At 33.9% G+C, this 21,829-nt stretch overlaps 1 protein-coding gene across 1 annotated transcript in view; it reads right to left on the reverse strand.

Moving 5' to 3' along the window:
- Positions 1 to 2,390: 2,390 nt before the first annotated feature.
- The window catches only part of Pnpla8 (patatin like domain 8, phospholipase A2), a 41,742-nt gene continuing 22,303 nt past the window's right edge, over positions 2,391 to 21,829 (reverse strand). The window contains exons 8-10 of the mRNA XM_076835149.2: positions 19,261 to 19,455; positions 11,721 to 11,916; positions 2,391 to 4,672 (exon numbers count right to left, since the gene is read on the reverse strand). Of these exons, the coding sequence (XP_076691264.2) occupies positions 4,398 to 4,672; positions 11,721 to 11,916; positions 19,261 to 19,455 (666 nt within the window). The 3' untranslated portion in view covers positions 2,391 to 4,397. The remainder of the gene's footprint in view (positions 4,673 to 11,720; positions 11,917 to 19,260; positions 19,456 to 21,829) is intronic.

The following is a 21,829-nucleotide window of genomic DNA, read 5'->3' on the forward strand; positions in this document are numbered from 1 at the left end:
CTCAACCTCAGAAGTTACGGGATTACAGGCATGGGCAACAATGCCTGGAATTTGGATTGTTTTTAAATGCACATTCTTTTAAAATTATTTTGATGACCAATTTAATTAAAATAATGCTAAATTACTTTTTTTGGATCACAATCACACAATATAAATAAGATGACATCACCTTCCTTTCTTCTCAAATAACTGGATGGACTTTCAGATTGTTTATCATGTTTAATAGTAGTAGTGTATACTAAAAGAAAGAGTAGTACCAAGTAACAGCTGTTGACTTACTATTTTTCTTCTATAAAGTAGGTCCATTTATTTTGATCTTTGAAATTCACCTTAATAACACAAATTAGGAATTTAAATGTGATGTAGATTCTTATCGTGTAAACTGCTCATATTAATCAGACTGAATCTTTCAAATATACCTCACAATCTATGTTGCCTGGAGACAAGAAATGAATCTGTATTAAGCTGAAGATTTTTATCATGAAAGTAAGTCAACATTACAGTCAATATTTTATTTTTAATAAATGAATTATTCAAATGAATAACATATCTGTGGAGTGTGATGAATTCTAATCTGCTCACATCAGTTGAATGAAGATTATAATAAACAAAGTAATCAGTGTGACTTATGAGAGACACATTTATCAAACCTTGGACCAACACATGTAAACTGTTTAGCCCAAGGACATCTGTACTCTATGAATCTTTTTGGATGGTGGATAGCTCCTGCCAGCAACAGAACAAACTGGTTTTTTTAATGTGCTCCCCCTCCTTTCTATTTCCTAGTCATGAAAGAGTAATTACCATAGATTTGCTTCAATAAGTAAAATTAAGTGAACAGTTCAGTTGTATTTAAACTTGGCAAGAGAGAGAGAGAGAAAGAGAGAGAGAGAGAAGGTAAATAAGGAGAAATAAATACAAAAGAATTCTTGTTACAATAGAACCAGAATGGAATTTCATAAAGGATCCATGCATCCTAACTTTAGGCAAAGTAGTCTTCAATATCTGGAAGAAGAAATGTTATTACTTGCATTTGTTGGTGTTTGGGGTGGAGTTCTTCATTGTAAGGGACTGTCCTATGCCCTGTGCATTACATAATATTTACCTCCTCTGACTCCTGGAGTATTAAATGCTAGTAGTTCCCCAAGGCAAATCTCTCCTCCCACTACCCTGATCTAGATTTGCAAATCCTTCAGGGAGATGGGTAAAACCACTGCCAATAGACAACCACTTTAAACAAAGACTTAAGGAGCAGTATCCATGTAATTTAAGTTGGAATAATTTCTTTCCCCTAAAATACAACTCTGAGGTCAAAAAGATTGAAATGACATCTACTGAGTGGAGTACATTTTTTTTTAATCAATTAAACTCAACATTTTAGATTCAGTTTAGTAAAATGGATTTCAAGTTCATTTCAATACCAGGAAGGATATTTTAGGAAAGAGGAACAGACGTGGGGCTAAGGAAATGGATTGGTCCTAGCTCTACCACTTCTGGCTGTGGCATCTCAGGCAAAATTTTCTAAGAAAGGGATAATGATATTCATGTCACAGGCTTGTAATGACAATGAAATGTGCTAATACTGTAAACCTGCTTAGCCTAGTTACCAGTACTCAGTAAGCACTCAAAAGGTACCTATGTTATTAGTTACGCTACTGACATTCGGGCTGGTGAAATATTCTAAACTGAGTACAACTGTTTCTAGGGCAAAACTCATTAGGTAAAATTCTGGGATTTGAACTTTAGGGGTCCGAGGTGCTTCAGTAATAAGCAACTCCATCATACATGAAAAGGAGGGGGCTGTAACTACTCTCTGGGGTTGAAAAGCTCAAAGGGAGCTCCTCCCTATCATCAAAACAAGGCAGCAGAATACAACAGACCCTAGTATGGCAATATATAAATCAATGGAAGTGTAACTGATGTGATTCTGCAATTTGTAAATGGAGTAAAAATGGGAGTTCATAACCCACTTGAATCAAAGTGTGAAATATGATATATCAAGAACTATGTAATGTTTTGAACAACCAACAATAAAAAAAATAAAAAATAAAATAAAAAAAAAAAAAAAAAAAAGCTGAAAGGCTCCCCTCTGTCCCCTCAGACTGCATGCCGGCTTTTTGACTTCATTCCCTCTCAAAAGATTCCTTTGACGTCTGTTTTCTCCTGGATAAAAATGTGGTGTAGGAGGGGAAGAAGTACACAGTATAATTATAACCCAGCTTGGGTGCTCTCCACCCACTAAGGGAAATCCCATGCAGCCTCTGTGCCTCTAGGGACAACTCCATCTAAGGAACTATTTTTAATAAAAAATAATATCTGCAGCAAGAACAGAACTGAAATATTTCCAGTATATCATTTATTACAGAAATAATAAACAAGACAGCCAGGAGGGCCTGAGCATCAAAATAATTTTTATTCTACTTTTCAATATAATTGAGTTGGAGGATTTATTACATTTCATAAAGCAGATTATTATTCCTCATTGCTTCTTTGAGAATGGCAGTCATTGTATAGGATTGGAAATTCACTTGAATATCTCTTCCTATCTTTCTCTTGCATATTTACAGAATCTTCTTTTTGGGTTGTTTTTCAACAAAGAAAGCACTGGCCTCATTATAAAATGCAGGTTATCTCAGGTGAATTACACAGTTGTTCAGATAACCAGTTTCAAGTACAAATGGGGATAGGAACAATTGAAAACTAGTGCACCACACAACTGGATGTACCTACTACGTAGATGTCATGCTATGCGGTTGAAGAAAGAAGCTACGACCAGAGTTTACTTGTGTATTGTCCCTTTCAAGAGAAAAATAATTGGCCAAGCACAAACAAGGAACTGAGAGTAAACATCAGCTGCAAAACAGATGAAGTGTGTCAGGTTGCAGAAAGAGTGACCTTATAAAAACGTGCACTGTAAATATTACTTTATTGTGCTTGAAATTTGCTTTATAACAAAGAATTCCCCCCAAATATTCATAATTTCAGTCATCTGTATTTTCTGACATTTATAAGTTGTCCTAGTTGTATAAAAGTTTGTATATATTTGTGATCTGAAAGGGCTATTTTACATTATTTTTAGCAGTCACTGGAAGCTTACTTATCCTGTGCCTAAAAACAAAGTAATTTAGATGTCACAAAATTTTAGAGTTAGCTTTCTTCTTTTCGCAAGTAAAATATCTAAAGCCCAGAGACATTGTCCATCTTCCTTAAAGTCACAGAAGGCCTGTGCATCAGACACACCATTAACATCCATACTGCCAACCTCTCCCAGCACTCTTAGAATGTCTCATTGCTTCTGAGAATCAATGTTAAAAAGCAGCAATATGACAATCTGGGCGACAAGGTAAGCTTTAGCTTATAAGTACAAAGCAAAGGGTTCTTACATTTATTTTTCTTGGGAAATCTAGACATGATTTACATGGCAAATAAATAACACTACAAAAATGAATCTGTTTGGCACAACGTTTCAAGGCAATGTTTTAACTTCTGTGAAATCCAGATGGTTAATGAAGTAAGACGCCTAACAATTTGTTTAAGTATTACTGCTCATAGGTGGGTTCAAATGCTATAAGAAATGGGGAGCTATACTGTGAACAATAAAAAATTCAAAATGACATTACCCTTTAATAATAGATTATTTCAGTAATTTATTTTTGTTAATGATAGAACTATTTTCTCAGTAACTTCAAACAATTAATTTTGTAACAGCAAGTGATAAAGTTAAATCTAGAAAGGTAAACACAAATTTATCATATTGAAATTTCAGGGGGAAAAGGTGGCTCACTGGAACATCACCTATTTCTTTAACCAAACAATGTTGAAATAAGCAAATTTTGAATAGAAAACGGTATCTGCTTATTTCTTATTTCAAATGTAAAAGTATTTTAACAGAGAAAATTCCATTTTCCGCATTTATGTAGATGATAGTACAGTAAAAGGATTGCAGAATTCAGCTTATGAAAAAAATATGTAAGTGTAAGGAGAAATTAACTTTCCTACATGAAAGAAAATCAGTGATCGCGTGAATTCAACATGATTTTGATGACTAAGCAAAAATACAAAGGATAATATGATATTCTCAGTTTCTTGTTTGGCACGTATATTAATGATTTCTCAAACATCAAACAATTTAACACCAACATCTATTAAAACTAGCACAATAATAAAATTCCTAAATCTTAGTTAACTGTTAACATCTTAAAAAACCTAATTCCCATTTGAATTCTGTAACCAAGCATATTTCTGTACTGTGCAAACTCCTCAAAGCACTATCATTTTCAGGATTCCCCAGAATTCATAAGTATTTCAAAGTTAACTGATGTTGAACCACAATTCCTTACTGAATCTGGCGGACCTTTTGAATAGGCTTTCTTTTTCAGAACATACGCATACACTCATCACAATTTTGAAAAGAATGGAAGACCTTCATACATGTCAGTTTTTAACTTTATCCAATCATTAATTTTCTGCAGAGTTGTTTTTTCTTGACTTAATATTTTTGCAACTTTTTTCATTTTTTGTTCATTTCTTTCTATATACTTCAACCCTTCCAATTGCAGCTGATCCAGTTTTTCATTTCGACTTTCATCGAGAGGTATGTTTTCACACATGACAGGATTGAATCTAAAATAGGTGTCAGGAGGTAACAGGCCATCAAGCATTACATGGACTTCTGTTAAAACAAAAAAGGAGGGTAAAAGGTGGGTAAGAGAGGGTGAGTTATTCTACAATGATCTATTCATCATTATTTAAATCATCTTCCTTATAGGTCCATTACAAAGATTTGTTTATTACTCAAACAGTAGGAATATAGAATTCATCAATGAACAGAACTTCAAAATGAAATTCATCTTCCCCAAATACCATATACATTCTGCTAAATTAGGATACTTGTTCCAATACTCTTTTCTCTTTCCAACATTTTTGAGGATCATCTTTATTGAGGTATAATTTATATGCAATAAAATATACCTATTTTAACTATATAATTTGACAAACTTAACAGCAAAGAATCATGACAAGGCATTTCAATACCACCACCCCCCCCAAATTCCTTCAATTTCCTTAACAGCTGGTTCTCGCCTACCGTTTGCCTTTTCTAGCATTTCATACAAACAGAATCCTAATTCTGTAGTTCTCCGTCTACTTCCTTTCACTTGGCAAAATGCTTTGAGACTCATCCACAGTATATCATATACCAACAGTTCTTCTTATTGCTGAGTAAGTGTTTCATTATGTAGTTTTATCAGATTTTGTTCTCAGTTCTTATTGTGGCTCTCTTCAGCTTTTAGCTTTAGGAATAATCCTGCAATAACATTTACACTTAAGTCTTAGTGTAGACATATTATTCCATTCCTCTTGGGTAAAAACCTAGGAATAAAATTCCTGGGTCATATGGTAAAAGTGTATGTTTACTTTTTTTTTTTTTTAAGAACTACCATATTGTCTTCCAAAATGGCCACACCATTTTGACATGCTAGAAGGTAAGCAGCAATATCTTGTGGTTTTAATTTTCATCGAATGACTAATGGTGCTGAGAAGCTTTTCATGCACTTATTAGTCATTTGTTTTCTTCAATGAAGTTTCTTTTCAAATCTTTGGCGCACATTTTCCCCACTGAATTGCCTATGTTCTTTAGATATTCATTCATGTTGCATGTACGTGTGCACACATTCACACACACAAGGTTTTACAAATATTTTCTTTCAGTCTGTGGCTTGACATTTCATTTTATTAAAAGTGTTTTTTTGAAAAGCAAAGTTGGTGAACCGCAGTGCTAATTTAACTGTTGTTTCTTTATTGGTTCATGCTTTTGTGTTCTATTTTAAAAATCTTAACCTACTCAAGATCATTAAGATTTTCTCCAGGGCTGGGATTGTGACTCACCGGTAGAGTTCTTACCTAGCATGTGTGAAGCCCTGTGAGGCACTGGGTTTGATACTGTGTCCATTTATAACTGTGTTCAAACTGTGTTTGAACTGTGTTCGATACTGTGTCAATTTATAAAAACATATTTAAAAATTATCTTATCCAGCATATCCATCTAGAAATTTAGAACTCTTACATACTAGGTCTAATAATCTATTTCAAGTTAATCTTTGTATGTGGTGTGAAGGGTCAAGTTCAACTTTTTGGACTCAGGTATCTAATTGTCTCATCATCTGTTGAAAAAGCTTTCCTTATTGAGTTACCCTGGCATTGTTATCAAAAATCTTCTGAATTTAAATAATGAATCAATTTCTGAACTCTGTTATATGCTATTAATCTACATGTCTATCTCTCTTCAAATACTGTAGTTCCTTTCTAACTATAGTCTTACAGTCTTGAAATTGGAGAAGACTGTTTCCAACTTTCTTCTTTTTTCACTATTGTGTTGGCTATTCTAGGTTCTTTGGAAAACATCTGTATACTTTAAAAAATTATTTTAATTCTTAATTGTAGATTGACAATACCTTTATATATTTATTTTTATGAGGTGCTGAGGATCAAACCCAGTGATTCACATGTACTAGGCAAGCACTCTACCACTGAGCCATAACCCCAGCACATCTGTATATATTTTATAGTATTTGTTTGTTTTTAGCCCCCCAAAAGTCAGTTTGGATTTTCATAGGAACTGCACTGGGTCTACAGGTCAATTTGTGATCTGATACCTTAACAATATTGAGATTTTTAAGTCATTGGCATGGTGTATCTACTGATTTCTTTTGGCATTTAATTTCTCAGTAATGTTGTATACTTTTCAATATTTAGGTCTTGTACAATTTGTTATGTAGTTAAGTATCTAATGCTTTTAAAATATATAGTCTTAGTTGTAGATGGACCCAATACCTTTATTTTATTTATTTGTTTTTATGTGGTGCTGAGGAGCAAATCCAGTATCTCACTCATGCTAGGCAAGTGTTCTATCTCTGAACCACAATCCCAGCTCTAATATTTTTATGCTATTATAAATGATATCTATTGATCTATGTACATATCTATTTCAGATTCCAATTGTTCATTGCTTGTATGCAGAAACACAATTGACTTTTGCATATTGACCTTGTTATTTAAACTTGCTAAACTTAATTTTAGTTTTAGTGGCATTTTTATAGATTCCTTTAGGATTATCAACATAGACAACCATATTGTCCATTTTACTTCTCATGTCTTTCCTTTATTGCCTTATAGCATTGGAACAAACCTCCAGAACAGTGTTGACTTTTTTGGTTCATGCTTTTTGTGTTCTATTTTAAAAATCTTAACCTGCTCAAGATCAAAGGTGGTAAGAACAGAATTCTTACTCTGTTCCTGGTCTTAGGTGGGGAAAGTATTCAGTCTTTCAGCATTAAATATGATGCTAGCTCTATTATTTTGTTTATGCCCTTTTTCAGGTTGAGGAAGTTCCCTCTGTTCCTAATTTGCTCAGTTTTTATCTGAATGTATGTTAGATTTTATCAGATTTTTTTTTTTTGCATTTACTGAGAGAATGTTTTTTCTTTTTTAGTTGAGATGGTGAATGACACTAATTTTTGATTGTTAAACAATCCCATATTCATGAAATGAACCCTTGTTGTGCATATTGTATGTATTTTCCTTTTAATATATTTGCTGAATTAGATTTATTATTATACTTTATGGATTTCTGCATGCATATTAATGAGAAATAGTGACTCGAGTTTTTCTGGGGTTTTAAGAATATAATGTTTTAGTATCAGGGTAATTCATGCTGGTATTTTAAAATAAGCTAGAGAATATTCTCTCCTCTTCTATTTTCTGCAAGTGTTTATGGAGAAATGCAAGTACATATTTTGAGATATTGCTTTTTTACCTCGAGATATTGCATTTTTTACCTTTTTCTTATTGTCTCCTCCAGTTTATTAAATACAAGGAGAAGACTTACAATAGCTACTATAATATCCTTGTCAGCTAATTCTGTCATTGGTTTAATATTTAGGTCTGTTCCAATTTTTATTTGGGTTTCTCCAGGTTAAGGGCTGTCTTTTCTTGCTTCTTTGTATGCCTACACATTTTTTTACTGAATGCCTCACATTCTGGGTTTTACATATCTGTACACAGAGAATTTGTTGAATTCCTTCATATATTGTTGGCTTTTAGGTCAAACAACGATGATGTTAATTGGATTACATGTGTATTTGTGTGTGTGTGTGTGTGTGTGTGTGTGTGTGTGTGTGTTTAGGGTTTCTTCTAAGCTTTCATGGTAGTTGGACTCAATCTGATTTTTTTTTTAAGCTTTCCTAGAGTGGATCTATAGCATTTCTTAGTCTAGAACTAATTTGATGCTATTACTACTTCTATGGACTCCACCACAGATCCTGTGTATAACAAGGCCTTTCTCATTGATGAAAATCTAGTTGATGGAAATTCAAGCTATTCTGGTTCCACATGAGCTCCAAGTATTATTTTCTCTAATCCTTTTTGGTGGATCTTTCTTCTGCCTTGAGTAGTTTCCTCACATGCATACACAGATCAGTACTTGATCAAAGACCAAAGGGACTCTCCTGCATTATCTCTGGTACACTATTTATTACTTATGTAGTTGCTTCTCTGTGGTATCTTGTATTATGATACAAGACATCTTTACATCTCTAAACTCTAAATTCTGTTTACTGAACTCCAAGAGACTGATCTATTGTTTCGGGTTCTCCCTCTATGTGCTAAGTATAAAAACTCTTCAGGTAGCAAGCTGGGTAATCTTGATGATTACCTCATTCATTTTCCTTCTCTCAGAAATACCTTTTGTATGCTGCCTGTAATCTAATATGTGAAAACTACTGTTTTGTCCAATTGTTAATGGTAAAAGGAAATATCTGGGCCCTATTAATTATATACAAGGTTGAACCACATGAATTTACTGTCTTTGCAGGTATATAACAATTTAGTATCAGTAATTATATGCCTCAATAAAATTTTTACCACATCTTTTTCAAAGTTAACATTATTACACTATTCACATACTTGTATCATTAACTAGAGTGTAAGTACACTGAAGCAGCATTTCATATTTCTAGAAAATTCCACAAGGGCTGACAACATGGTTTACAGGAGGTACTAAATTAAGTATTATGAAGCTGGCTGATTAAAGCTGTGTCTCTTGCTGGGGTTGTGGCTCAGTGAGTGGTACAGCACCTGCCTAGAGTGTGTGAGGCACTGGGTTCAATTTTCAGCACCACAAAAAAATAAATAAATAAAATAAAGGTCTATCAACAACTTAAAAAAAATGTTTTTTTTAAAAAGCTGTGTCTCGGCAGATGGCTAATGGCAAGAATATTTTATTGAATCAGAGAAATGCAAAACAAAATCACAATGAGATACCAATTCACACCTATTAGGTTGGTTATTAAAGGCAAGAGATAACAAGTGCAGGTGAGGATGTGGAAGTGTACTGTTGGTGGAAATGCAAACTGGTGCAGACATATGCAAAACAGCACAGAGGTTTCTCCAAAAACTAAAATTAGGCCTGACATGGTGTCACACGCCTGTAATCCCAGCAGCTCAGGAGGCTGAGACATGAGGATTGTGAATTCAAAGCCAGCCTCAGCAACGGTGAGGCGCTAAGCAACTCAGTGAGACCCGTCTCTAAATAAGATACAAAATAGGGCTGGGGATGTGGCTCAGTGGTTGAGTGCCCCTGAGTTCAATCCCTGATAAAATTAGAACCAAAATATGATCTAGCAGTCCCACTCTGGATATATATCCGAAGGAAATAAATAAGAATCTTTTCTTAAAACATTTTTTTAGTTGTTTATAGACCTTTATTTTAACCATTTATTTATATGTGGTGCTGAGAATCGAACCCAGTGCCTCATACATGCAAGGCAAGCACTCTACCTCTGAGCCATAACCCCAGCCCTTAAATAATAATCTTGAAGAGATATTTGCATTTGCATGTTTGCTGCAACATTTCTCATAATTACCAATATATGGAAATAACCACTGTTTATCCCACACACAGTGGAATTTTATTCAGCCTAAAAAAAGAATAAGCCCAGCAATTTGCAATAACACAGATGAACCAGAAGAACATTATACCAAGTGAAATAAGCCAGACACTGAAAAACAAATATTGCATATCGCTCCATATATAGAATCTAAAATATCCAGAGAAACAGAGATTAAGATGGTAGGTGCCTGGGGGCTGGGGATAGGAAGATGTTGATCAAAGAATATAAACTTTATAAGATAAATAAGTTCTACAAATGAAATGTATAGTATGGTGACTATAGTTAATAATAATATCTTGTATGCTCTACATTTTTTAAGGGAGTAGATCTTAATGGTAACCTTGTAGATACGTTAATTAGTTTGGCTGTGTGAATTATTACATAAGGTATACTTATATTAAAACACCCATGTTGTATACCTTAAGTATTATCTGTCAATTATAATAAAGTTGAGGAAAAAACAATATCCTATTAATGTAACAATAAAATTTCAGATGATAAGAATTTTAAAGATAAAAGACCTTAGTGGGGAGTTGAAAATCCTCATTTAGGTTAATGATACAGTCAATAACATGCTGATATGCAAAGAATGACATTTGGAAATAAGAAGCTGTTAAATGATAATCCTTTAAATTTAATAACGCATTTCATACACATAAAAATAAAACAGTACTACAAAGAATGTAAAACCAAAATTCAAACTAGAAATTCAAAATATACTCTCTGACTGCCCAGTACATGCCATGCCCTGGAGTCAATGGGAAACTGGGGTAAGGCAAAGCAAACTGCTGGGGATTAAACATTGAGCCTCACACATGGCAGGCAATGCTCCACCACTGAGCTACATCTCTAGCCTTTTGCCTCACATACTTGTGGGACTAAGAAATAAGTAAACAAACAAACAACAACAACAACAACAACAACAAAATATATATATATCCATGACAAAACAAATGCTCCAAGAGGAAAACAAAAACAAACAAAAGAAAGAAGACTAGAAGCAGGGTAAGTGGTAGGAAGCTGGGCAAGTGGTCAGGAAAGGTCTCTCTGAGGAAATGACATTTGAGCAGAGACCTGAATGAAGTAAGGGTTAAGCACATACCCAGGTATGTGCTGTACAAAGAGAGTACAGCATCTGCAGAGGCCCTGAGGCAGAAGGGTTCTTAGTAAGTTTGAGGAATAGTAAGAATCAAAGAGTGGCTTTGAGAGGATGAAGAGATATACTAGGTCTTATAGGATGTATGATAAATATCAGAGAGAGAGGCTGTTGAATTTTGTTCCACATGTTACAGAAGTCTAAGGGGTTTTGAAGAGGAAGGTAATTTGATTTACATGCCAGATGGATTTTAAATGGATTCAGGAAGAAAGGAAGCGATAATTTATTTAATTCCAGTTTGCCTCCACATCACTAATAATCTAATTCCATAAATACTCTCACAATATTATTATGTGTACATTCGAACCAACCTGACTCCTTTTGTGATTTTTGCTTTCTTAACTGGCTAAAGAATCTCCATTCAGGCTTTTGTGATATTCCTCCAATTCTAAGGAAGCAAAGAGAGCACCAGCTCCTAGGTAGAAAGCAGTCTCTCTACTTAGGGTAACTCTAATAAAAGTGAGGAAAAAGGAAAACAAAATACTTGTTCCCATGTGTTTCCTAGGCACACAATATAGATACAACACTCATATGAAGTTAAGATCAACATGTTCTATCTACCAAAAACTAATCACTCTAAGTTGAAGTATCTTGAAGTAACACAGAAACAAACTAACCTTCTGTGTCTGTAGCACTGTTGATAACATTAGAAAGTTTGGTTTTCAGGCTTGTGTATGTTGCAGTATTTCTCACATCACTCTCATAACGTCCAGTGCCCAGGGATACTATACACTCTAGTGGGACATCTGGCCAAAGACATTTACACTCATGCATTGCTAATGCTGAAGGGTTATTCAGAAGCAAACCTCCATCCTGTAAGAAACATGTTAAAAAATAAGTGAAATTACAGGTTATGAACATGAAAACAAAAACTGTATTTTAAACAGATCGGTATGTATACATTTGGACAACTGAACTATATAATAAGCCAACGTATTTAAAAACAAGAGGTTCTTTTAAATAAATTTATTTCATATATCACAGCTGTAAAATTAGCTGCAAACCCACCAACCTCATGAGGAAATTTTGTATTAAGCTTTCCTTTCTCATCTGAACAACTTCTTGGACTGTTTTGCATATTTTTCCCCACTCCCTCCCGCAATACTGAATTGAACTACTTTTTAAAGGCACACTGTCTTTAACTGGTGGTTAACAGATGGTACATTCTTGGTAAATCCTATAAAAAGTTAACAGAAGAGAACCATGGTTCTACCAATTGAAACTTTCTTCTCTCACAAGACAATTATTTAAAATTTCATCAATGATACAATTTCAAGGTATTATATCCAAGATAATGCAGTTATAACCTAAACAAAATAGGCCATACTTTATATTTCTAAGCATTTACCAATAATCAAGATTACTTTAAAGAATTCAAAAGAAAAGAATGTAAAATATGCTAGTAAAATACTATAAAATTCAGCAAAATAAAAGTATTTAAAATTTAGACAAACTATAACAGGATGCATTGTACGATTATATTAAAATATGCTAAACTGTTAATATTATATATTTTACTTAAAAATTTTGATATTTATTTATTTATTAGTTGTAGTTGGACACAATACCTTTATTTTATTTCTTTTTAAGTGGTGCTGAGGATCGAACCTAGGGCCTCACACTTGCTAGGCAAATGCTCTACCACTGAGCTATTTTACTTAAAACTTAGGGAAAGACGTCTGATTTAAGGTAGTTTAAGTGACTAATCAAGTCTTTTCCTATATACATCTAGTAATCCAGTTAAATGCTTATCACTCCTAAAGACCAAGTAGCATGACAGAAAATAAACAGCAAAGAGCAAAATCCTAAACTAAATGTTATCACAGAGCAAATTAAGAATGTGAGAAGTGGGCCTGGAGTAGCACTGGTAAAGTGATTGCCTAGGATGTATGATACCCACCATTCAATCCTTGGCAGTTTCAAAAGAAAATGAGAAGTAGGCCTTTGACTTTCTCTGGTACCAAGTACATGGTTTCAGTTCACTAAGAAAACCCTAAATGACTACCTCTGTACTCGGTGGCTAGCCAAAAAGTTTAGTGACTACAGTTTTAGGGACTGCGATCATTATGTGGACTGAGTTTAAAGTCCATGAACTGCGCCTGCATTTGCTGAAACCAATCACCATGGATGGTGGAACAAGTTTTTCTGGACCTTAGGCCCATTTTCCTCCAAGTAACAGCAGAGACCAAATATGCATGCCATTCTAAACTCCACTGTGCCTTCCATTCTCTTCTTCCGTCCCACTCATGCAGCCCTCCTCTTTTCCTACATCCTAAAACCCTCCCCTGTGCTCTTACCAAACTGTTCCACAGTTTAAACTCCCAGTGTAATCTCACCTTCTTCTGAAAGTGCTATCTTCTTTTCTGACTTAAGTCTTTTCCTGATATTACTACCCAGGTACCTCAGGGTTGGGAGTGGGCTGGTAGTATCTGATTTACTATTTCTTCTAGATCACTAGGGCAAATTAACTTGGAAAAATGCTTCATAAAGGCTCTGCTGCTCATTACATACTACATATTAATCTACAGTCACTCATTTGGTGAATGAAGTCAGCATCTGGTTCATAGATTTCTTTCCACCTCAAGCTTTTACATCACCCCCATATGACTTCAACATATTTTATAACTCCTTACAGTCTCAATTTTTAATCCCCTTAATCTCAAAATGCTATTCATTCATTTACTCTTCAAGGTCACAAATCAGATTATCAAAATATTTGAAATTATTTAGTAGTACCCTTATAGGTCTGACTTCTATCATATAAAATGCTTCTGACATTTATCCATACAGTTGAACATGTAATTCATTCCTCTTTACTGCTGAGTAATGCCATTGCTTAGATATACCATAGTTAATCCACCAATTGAAAGTAACTATTTTTAAATTTAGCTTTCTTTATAAATCTATTGAAAGTCATACATTAGTTGGGTATGAGTACTGCTGAACTTTGTAAAAAAAAAATCAACTTAAATTCTTCAAATGATGGTAATAATAATTATTTCCTAAAGACTTTTTCAAGTATGAATTTAAATTTAATCTTTCAACTTTTTCCTTTCTTTTAAATAATAGGACACTAGAAGGATACTCATCTCATGGTAGGGGAAACATTTAATTATAATTTAGTAAAAAAAAATCTTTTTATAAAACAATTTTTACCTTAAAGTCTATGTTTATTACACTCTGTGTAATTTATCAAATGGATATTTAAGACAAAATGCTTTCCCATTATTATAAAAGTCTGTTAAGAGGTTTAGAATAGACAAAAAGAAAAAAAAAAAAAAAAGAAGGGGCAAAAAAGGTTTACCAAGAACTGATTACAGCAAAATCAATCCCAAATTTAAAAACTGCCAGTTTTCTAATGGTTTCACTAGCCATTTTTCAAAGTAAATTTCTGTTCCTTACACTTTACCCACTTTTTAATCAAGAAGTACAATAGTTAAGATTTTTGGTATTGATTCTCATCTAATGGTGATTAGACTTAAGCTTTTCTTATATTAACTTACTCCTGTCAGACACCTCACCTCTTCTACTGGTAGGTCCTTAGGCTATTATGTCTATGGTACTTCCTTAGCCTTTCCATTGACTCAAGTATTTATAATTATGATTATTTATTTTAATGTGGACTTAGATGCCAGGCACAATGGTAGGTGCTGAGGATTGGAAAAATGAACTGATGGAGTAATTTACTAATTATCTTCTACAAAACACAGAAGCCTGCATCTTAAGTATATACTATACGTTTGCTTAATAGCATAAAATGTAAAGATTTTTTTTTACTTTTAATATACATTTAATCATTTCATATCATAAATCAGGGCACTTGCCAGGAACCAATGGACAATATCAATAACTCTTAATCATATCAGCTTTTCATTTTAGTTTAAATTTTATTGTAGTAAATTATATATAATATAAAATTGGCCAATTTAAAGAGTATGATTCAGTAGCATTAGTTACAATGTTTTATAATTTTTGTTTGTAATGTTTCCAAAAACATTTTTACCATTCAAAACTCTTAATCATTAAACAATCATTCCCCATTCCTCCTCGCTATTCTTTCTCCCACTCACCTCATATTTTGTAGGACCAGGGATGAACCCAGGGCTTCACACATGCTAGGTAAGCAATTTTGCTACTGTGCTACATCTCCAGTCCTGCCAATCTCATTCTATTCCTAATCAACTATTCATTCTTCATACATCAATTCAATTTACAACTTCTTTGATGACCCTGACAGAATAAATATCTAATTACTCTCAACACTGTACATATTTTTACTAGTGAATTTATCATCTCATTTTATAACCATGTTTATAGTTTTCTAGCCTGAGTTATTTGAGGACAGGATCCAGGAAGCACAAAAAATATGCAAGCTATTATTAAAAACCTTAATATCCTTCCCAGCTAGTACAATACCTAGTACTGAGTCAGCATTCACTACATTTATGTTTAGTTACGATGAAAATTATTAGTTGTGGCCCAGCACAGACATAATTTTGCAGGTGGTGGGCAGGCTCTTTCTGCTAAAAATATTCTTTACCTGCAATATTTGTATTGAATTTTTTTTTAAAAAAAAGGTTAATGTATCCTAACTTCTGAACATAACCTTTTCAAATATTAACAAATTCAAAGAGGAATGATATGTTAGAAGCTACCATCAAAACCTTCAATGTAATGGCTTCAAGTGTAGTTTGGTGGTAGAGCACATGCTTAGCATATGCAAAAACCTGAGTTCAATCCCCAGGACTCCTCTGCTCCCCCCAAAAACTCTTTAGCATAAGTCAATGTATCAGATTCTTCCTTTAAAGATAAGGAATGAACAATTTAATCTTGGAGGTAGAGATAAAAAAAGATAAAGAGATATGGGATAATTTTGTGTAAAAAAATACAATTTCAAGAAAAATATGCTACTACTTGGCAGGCAGGAGTAACTGGAGCCTATTCAAAAAGAATTCTTCCTACTCTACCATTTTCTAGAACATGTAACACACTTTATAAGTACTATAATAATATTCTTCTTCTTTTTATAGTCAAAAGAAAATGAAATCTTCCCATCCATCTACTCATACCTCTTAATTATAGCACTACTTTCAATAACTGCTCAAATAGAATATTAACCTATAATTTATATTCTACGTGGCTCCAAAAGCATATAAAGTAACTTAAAATAAGACATGTCAGACATGACAGTTAAAAGGGATTTTAAAAATGAGACTAGAAATAATTGAATATAATTATTCAAAAGTTTTAGGATAGGAAGGTTGTAGTAAGTATTGTGTTTTAGTTTTAACTTTGAAAACTTCTAAAGATCAGAACGAGGCAGGAACTCTGCTTGAATTTTTTCTTTGTTTAAGCAATCATTATCACTCAAACTTCAGAATATTCATTTCTTTTCTTTCAGTACTGGTGACTGAACCCAGGGCCTCATGCATGGTAGACAAGTGCACTACCACTGAACTAACCCATAGTTCTTAATGAAACTGAGATATCTTACTATATTGCTCAGGTTGGCCTGAATCTTGTAATCCTGCCTCACAACCTGAGTAGCTGGAATTAAGGCATGCTCCACCACGCCTAGCTTAGAATGTTCTTATCAATCTTTATAGTTGTCTTTTGAGGGGAAATATACCCCATGTCTTCTTCCTCTTGGAAGAAGAGAATGTATAATAAGAAAACTATTAAATAGTTGTTTAGATTCAGATTTCATTGGAATGTATAACAAGTGTGCCAATTTTTCTGGATGCTAACGATTTACATGAAAGTATAACCTCTGTCCACGTGGTTATGTATTTTACAAAAATTTATTTAAGCAATTTTTAAAATATGTAGTTCAAAATAAACTGAAAGGTTTGCTCATCAATATAAAAATGGCAGGGCTGGGGCTATGGCTCAGTGGCAGAGCACTTGCTTCGCACATGTGAGGCACTGGGTTCGATCCTCAGCACCACATAAAAAATAAATAAATAGATATAAAAAAGAGTTAAAAAATAAAATGGTGAAGCATGAAAAGAAATATCACTAGTCTATCTGATATAGAAAAAGATCCACTGAGTTATTTTGTTACACACACATACAAACACACATATTCAAGAAAGACTGAATTAAATATCTGAACTACTTTTCCTTCAGCAATAAAGAGAGCAAGTGAGATGACTTCTTTTTTTTTTTTTTTTTTTTTTTTAATTAGGGATTGAACCTAGGGGCACTTAACCACTGAGACACACTCTCAGCCTTTTAAAAATATTTTATTTAGAGACAGGATCTCACTTAGTTGCTTAGGATGGCTTTCAAGTTGAGATCCTCTTTCCTAAGCCTCCCAAACTGCTGGGATTACAGGCATGCACCATCCAGCTGGGTGAGATAACTTCTTTTGAAATCTGAAAACATTTGGTCCCAAAATGCAGGTATCCAAATTTATTACTTGAAATTCTTGCTGATATTTGGTGTAACTGAGAAGTCTTACCATAATGACCATCTTACAGCTATAACTTCTGTGTATTTTAAATACATTGTCTAAGTTATTTTTCCACTTGTGATATGGCAAGAATAAAATAAGAAAGAGGGAAGTTGTTATTAAAGACAGCAAGCTACATTTTACAATCAACATTTACTGTGACCAATAAATCCTGCAATCTAAGTCAGAAAGAAATTCAATAGCCATCACTTGCTGCCCTGAGGGGGTGGAAGAAAAAAAAGAAAGGCAAGAAGGGAAGTGCCTTACATAATTCAACAATGACAGATTTGACCAAGTAAGAAGTGGTTTGAAGTGACTCTTAAAGACAAAAGAAATCCTATTTTAATGTCTTGACTACAAAGATTATGATATTACTCTCAGAAAAATTTTTTAAAAAATAGGATCGTTGACCATAAAATTTTAGAATGTATCTAAGCTATTCTATCAAAACATAGGAGAAAATAAAATTGATAAAAATATTTCAGTTATTTATTAATAACACATGTAAATTAGAATTATGCATTAGAAATTTCAAAGCTTTATAGCCAATATATAGTTCATAAAGATCCAAGTATAGTAATGCTACCTGAAAATCCTTGTCAGTAATATTAAGACTTTTTTCCAAGAGATAGGTAATTACTAAGTAAAGAGAACACGCAAACTTCAGTAACTAGAGAGGAAAGTTAAAATTACAGATTATATAGTGAGACTGATTTTAAGTGGGACATCACATAAAAATTACCTCTTAAAAGCTATTGGTTTTATTTTTTATCATTTAGGTACAAATTATAGAGTAAGTATTCCAAGCCAGGTGTGGTGGCACACACCTGTAATCCCAGAAGCTCAGGAGGCTGAGGCAGGAGGAACACAAGTTCAAACCCAGTCTCACCATTTTAGCAAGACCCTAAGCAACTTAGCAAAACCCTGTCTCAAAATTAAAAATAAAAAGGACTGGGGATGTGGCTCAGTAGTTAAGTGCCCTTGGGTTCAATCCCTGTTACCAAAAAAAAGAAAACAACAACAAAAATTAAAAACTTAAGCATCCCACAAATAGTGGGAAACACCTGACAGAAAGAAATTAAGTACATGAGACTACATAAAAAGAATGACCAGAAACAATACTTAACTCTACAAATAACTTAAATTTAAAACTATAATTATAGGTAGTATCCTGTCACTGAATAGTTGTGATTCTAATTACTTAGCCTTTCTTAAGACCCCAATTCCTTACTTGTAAAATGGAAATAGTTGTCTCATAAGTAGCAGAGATTAAATGAGACAATCACGTAAAAAAATTAAACAAGTGTCTGGTACATAGCTAACTTAATAAATGTTTAAGTATCCTCCAAACTATACTCTCCAAAATTGTCAGACTGGGTTCTGCATTTGCTGGAACTTATTTCATATTTAATTTTCATGTTTGAAAAGCTACATACTGCCACATTTTTCATCAATAAAATTATCATAATTGGCTTTAAACCACACTGTATAGAATATTTCAAAATTTTCCTAAATTATACATTCAAGGCAGAAGACTTATAAATTTAAGACAGACAAAAATATAATGAATTGCACATCTTTTGAAATATAAAAACCTTAAGAAGTCATCTTGGTTGAGTCTTACAAAGTTGAGTAACAGTTAATAAATGCTGATTGTTTTAATCATGTAAAATTATAAAAGATCGCCATACAAGTCAACTTACTTGATGAAGATCATTTCCCAATGCGTATTCTGCAAAGTAGCCTGGAGCTGCTGATGAAGCTCGAATGGCTTGCCACATTTTATACTGACAGCCTCCCAAATAATGAGAGTTGATTCCAGGAAAATGACCATAGTTTCTGAACACAAAGGCTTTTGGCGTTATCCCTCTGTTTACTATGGTACTTACAGCAGCTACCTAGTGAAATAAAAAGTGACAGTACCTCTGTAAGCAGCAATATTTGGCATTTAGAAGTTAAATACTACTAAGTAGTATGAATAAACAATCTACAACTCTCCAAAAGATCAATGTGTGGCATAAATTTAAAGTTCAGCAAAAATTTTAAATTAGATATTTCTTTATGGCACAATAGATGTAAGATGTTATTCACCACATCAATAGACTTAAAGATAAGAACCATATGATCATCTCGATAGATGCAGAAAAAGCATTCGACAAAGTACAGCATCCCTTTATGTTCAAAACACTAGAAAAACTAGGGATAACAGGAACTTACCTCAACATTGTAAAAGCTATCTATGCTAAGCCTCAGGCTAGCATCATTCTGAATGGAGAAAAATTGAAGGCATTCCCTCTAAAATCTGGAACAAGACAGGGATGCCCTCTATCACCACTTCTATTCAATATAGTTCTCGAAACACTGGCCAGAGCAATTAGACAGACGAAAGAAATTAAAGGTATAAAAATAGGAAAAGAAGAACTTAAATTATCACGATTTGCGGAGACATGATTCTATACCTAGAAGACCCAAAAGGGTCTACAAAAAAACTACTAGAACTAATAAATGAATTCAGCAAAGTGGCAGGATATAAAATCAACACACATAAATCAAAGGCATTTCTGTATATCAGCAACAAAACTTCTGAAACGGAAATGAGGAAAAACACTCCATTCACAATATCCTCAAAAAAAATAAATAAAATACTTAGGAATCAACCTAACAAAAGAGGTGAAAGATTCATACAATGAAAACTATAGAACCCTAAAGAGAGAAGTAGAAGAAGATCTTAGAAGATGGAAAAATATACCCTGTTCATGGATAGGCAGAACTAACATCATCAAAATGGCGATATTACCAAAAGTTCTCTATAGGTTTAATGCAATGCCAATGAAAATCCCAATGGCATTTCTTGTAGAAATAGATAAAGCAATCATGAAATTCATATGGAAAAATAAAAGACCCAGAATAGCAAAAGCAATTCTAAGCAGGAAGTGTGAATCAGGCGGTATAGTGATACCAGATTTCAAACTATATTACAGAGCAATAGTAACAAAAACAGCATGGTACTGGTACCAAAACAGGCGGGTGGATCAATGGTACAGAATAGAGGACACAGAGACTAATCACAAAGTTACAACTATCTTATATTTGATAAAGGGGCTAAAAGCATGCAATGGAGGAAGGATAGCATCTTCAACAAATGTGTTGGGAAAACTGGAAATCCATATGCAACAAAATGAAACTGAATCCCCTCCTCTCGCCATGCACAAAAGTTAACTCAAGATGGATCAAGGAGCTTGATATCAAATCAGAGACTCTGCGTCTGATAGAAGAAAAAGTTGGCTCCGATCTACATATTGTGGGGTCGGGCTCCAAATTCCTTAATAGGACACCCACAGCACAAGAGTTAATAACAAGAATCAACAAATGGGACTTACTTAAACTAAAAAGTTTTTTCTCAGCAAGAGAAACAATAAGAGAGGTAAATAGGGAGCCTACATCATGGGAACAAATTTTTACTCCTCACACTTCAGATAGAGCCCTAATATCCAGAGTATACAAAGAACTCAAAAAATTAGACAATAAGTTAACAAATAACACAATCAACAAATGGGCCAAGGACCTGAGCAGACACTTCTCAGAGGAGGACATACAATCAATCAACAAGTACATGAAAAAATGCTCACCATCTCTAGCAGTCAGAAAAATGCAAATCAAAACCACCCTAAGATACCATCTCACTCCAGTAAGATTGGCAGTCATTATGAAGTCGAACAACAACAAGTGCTGGCGAGGATGTGGGGAAAAGGGTACTCTTGTACATTGCTGGTGGGACTGCAAATTGGTGTGGCCAATTTGGAAAGCAGTATGGAGATTCCTGGGAAAGCTGGGAATGGAACCACCATTTTGACCCAGCTATTGCCCTTCTGGGGCTATTCCCTGAAGACCTTAGAAGAGCGTACTACAGAGATACTGACACATCGATGTTCATAGCAGCACAATTCACAATAGCTAGACTGTGGAACCAACCCAGATGCCCTTCAATAGAAGAATGGATTAAAAAAATGTGGCATTAATACACCATGGAGTATTACACAGCACTAAAAAATGACAAAATCATGGAATTTGCAGGGAAATGATGGCACTAGAGCAGATTATGCTAAGTGAAGCTAGCCAATCCCTAAAAAACAAATGCCAAATGTCTTCTTTGATATAATGAGAGCAACTAAGAACAGAGCAGGGAGGAAGAGTAGGAGGATAAGATTAACATTAAACAGAGACATGAGGTGGGAGGGAAAGGGAGAGAAAAGGGAAATTGCATGGAAATGA

Source organism: Callospermophilus lateralis, chromosome 1 (genome assembly GCF_048772815.1).
Source record: "Callospermophilus lateralis isolate mCalLat2 chromosome 1, mCalLat2.hap1, whole genome shotgun sequence".
NCBI classification, from domain to species: Eukaryota; Metazoa; Chordata; class Mammalia; order Rodentia; family Sciuridae; genus Callospermophilus; species Callospermophilus lateralis.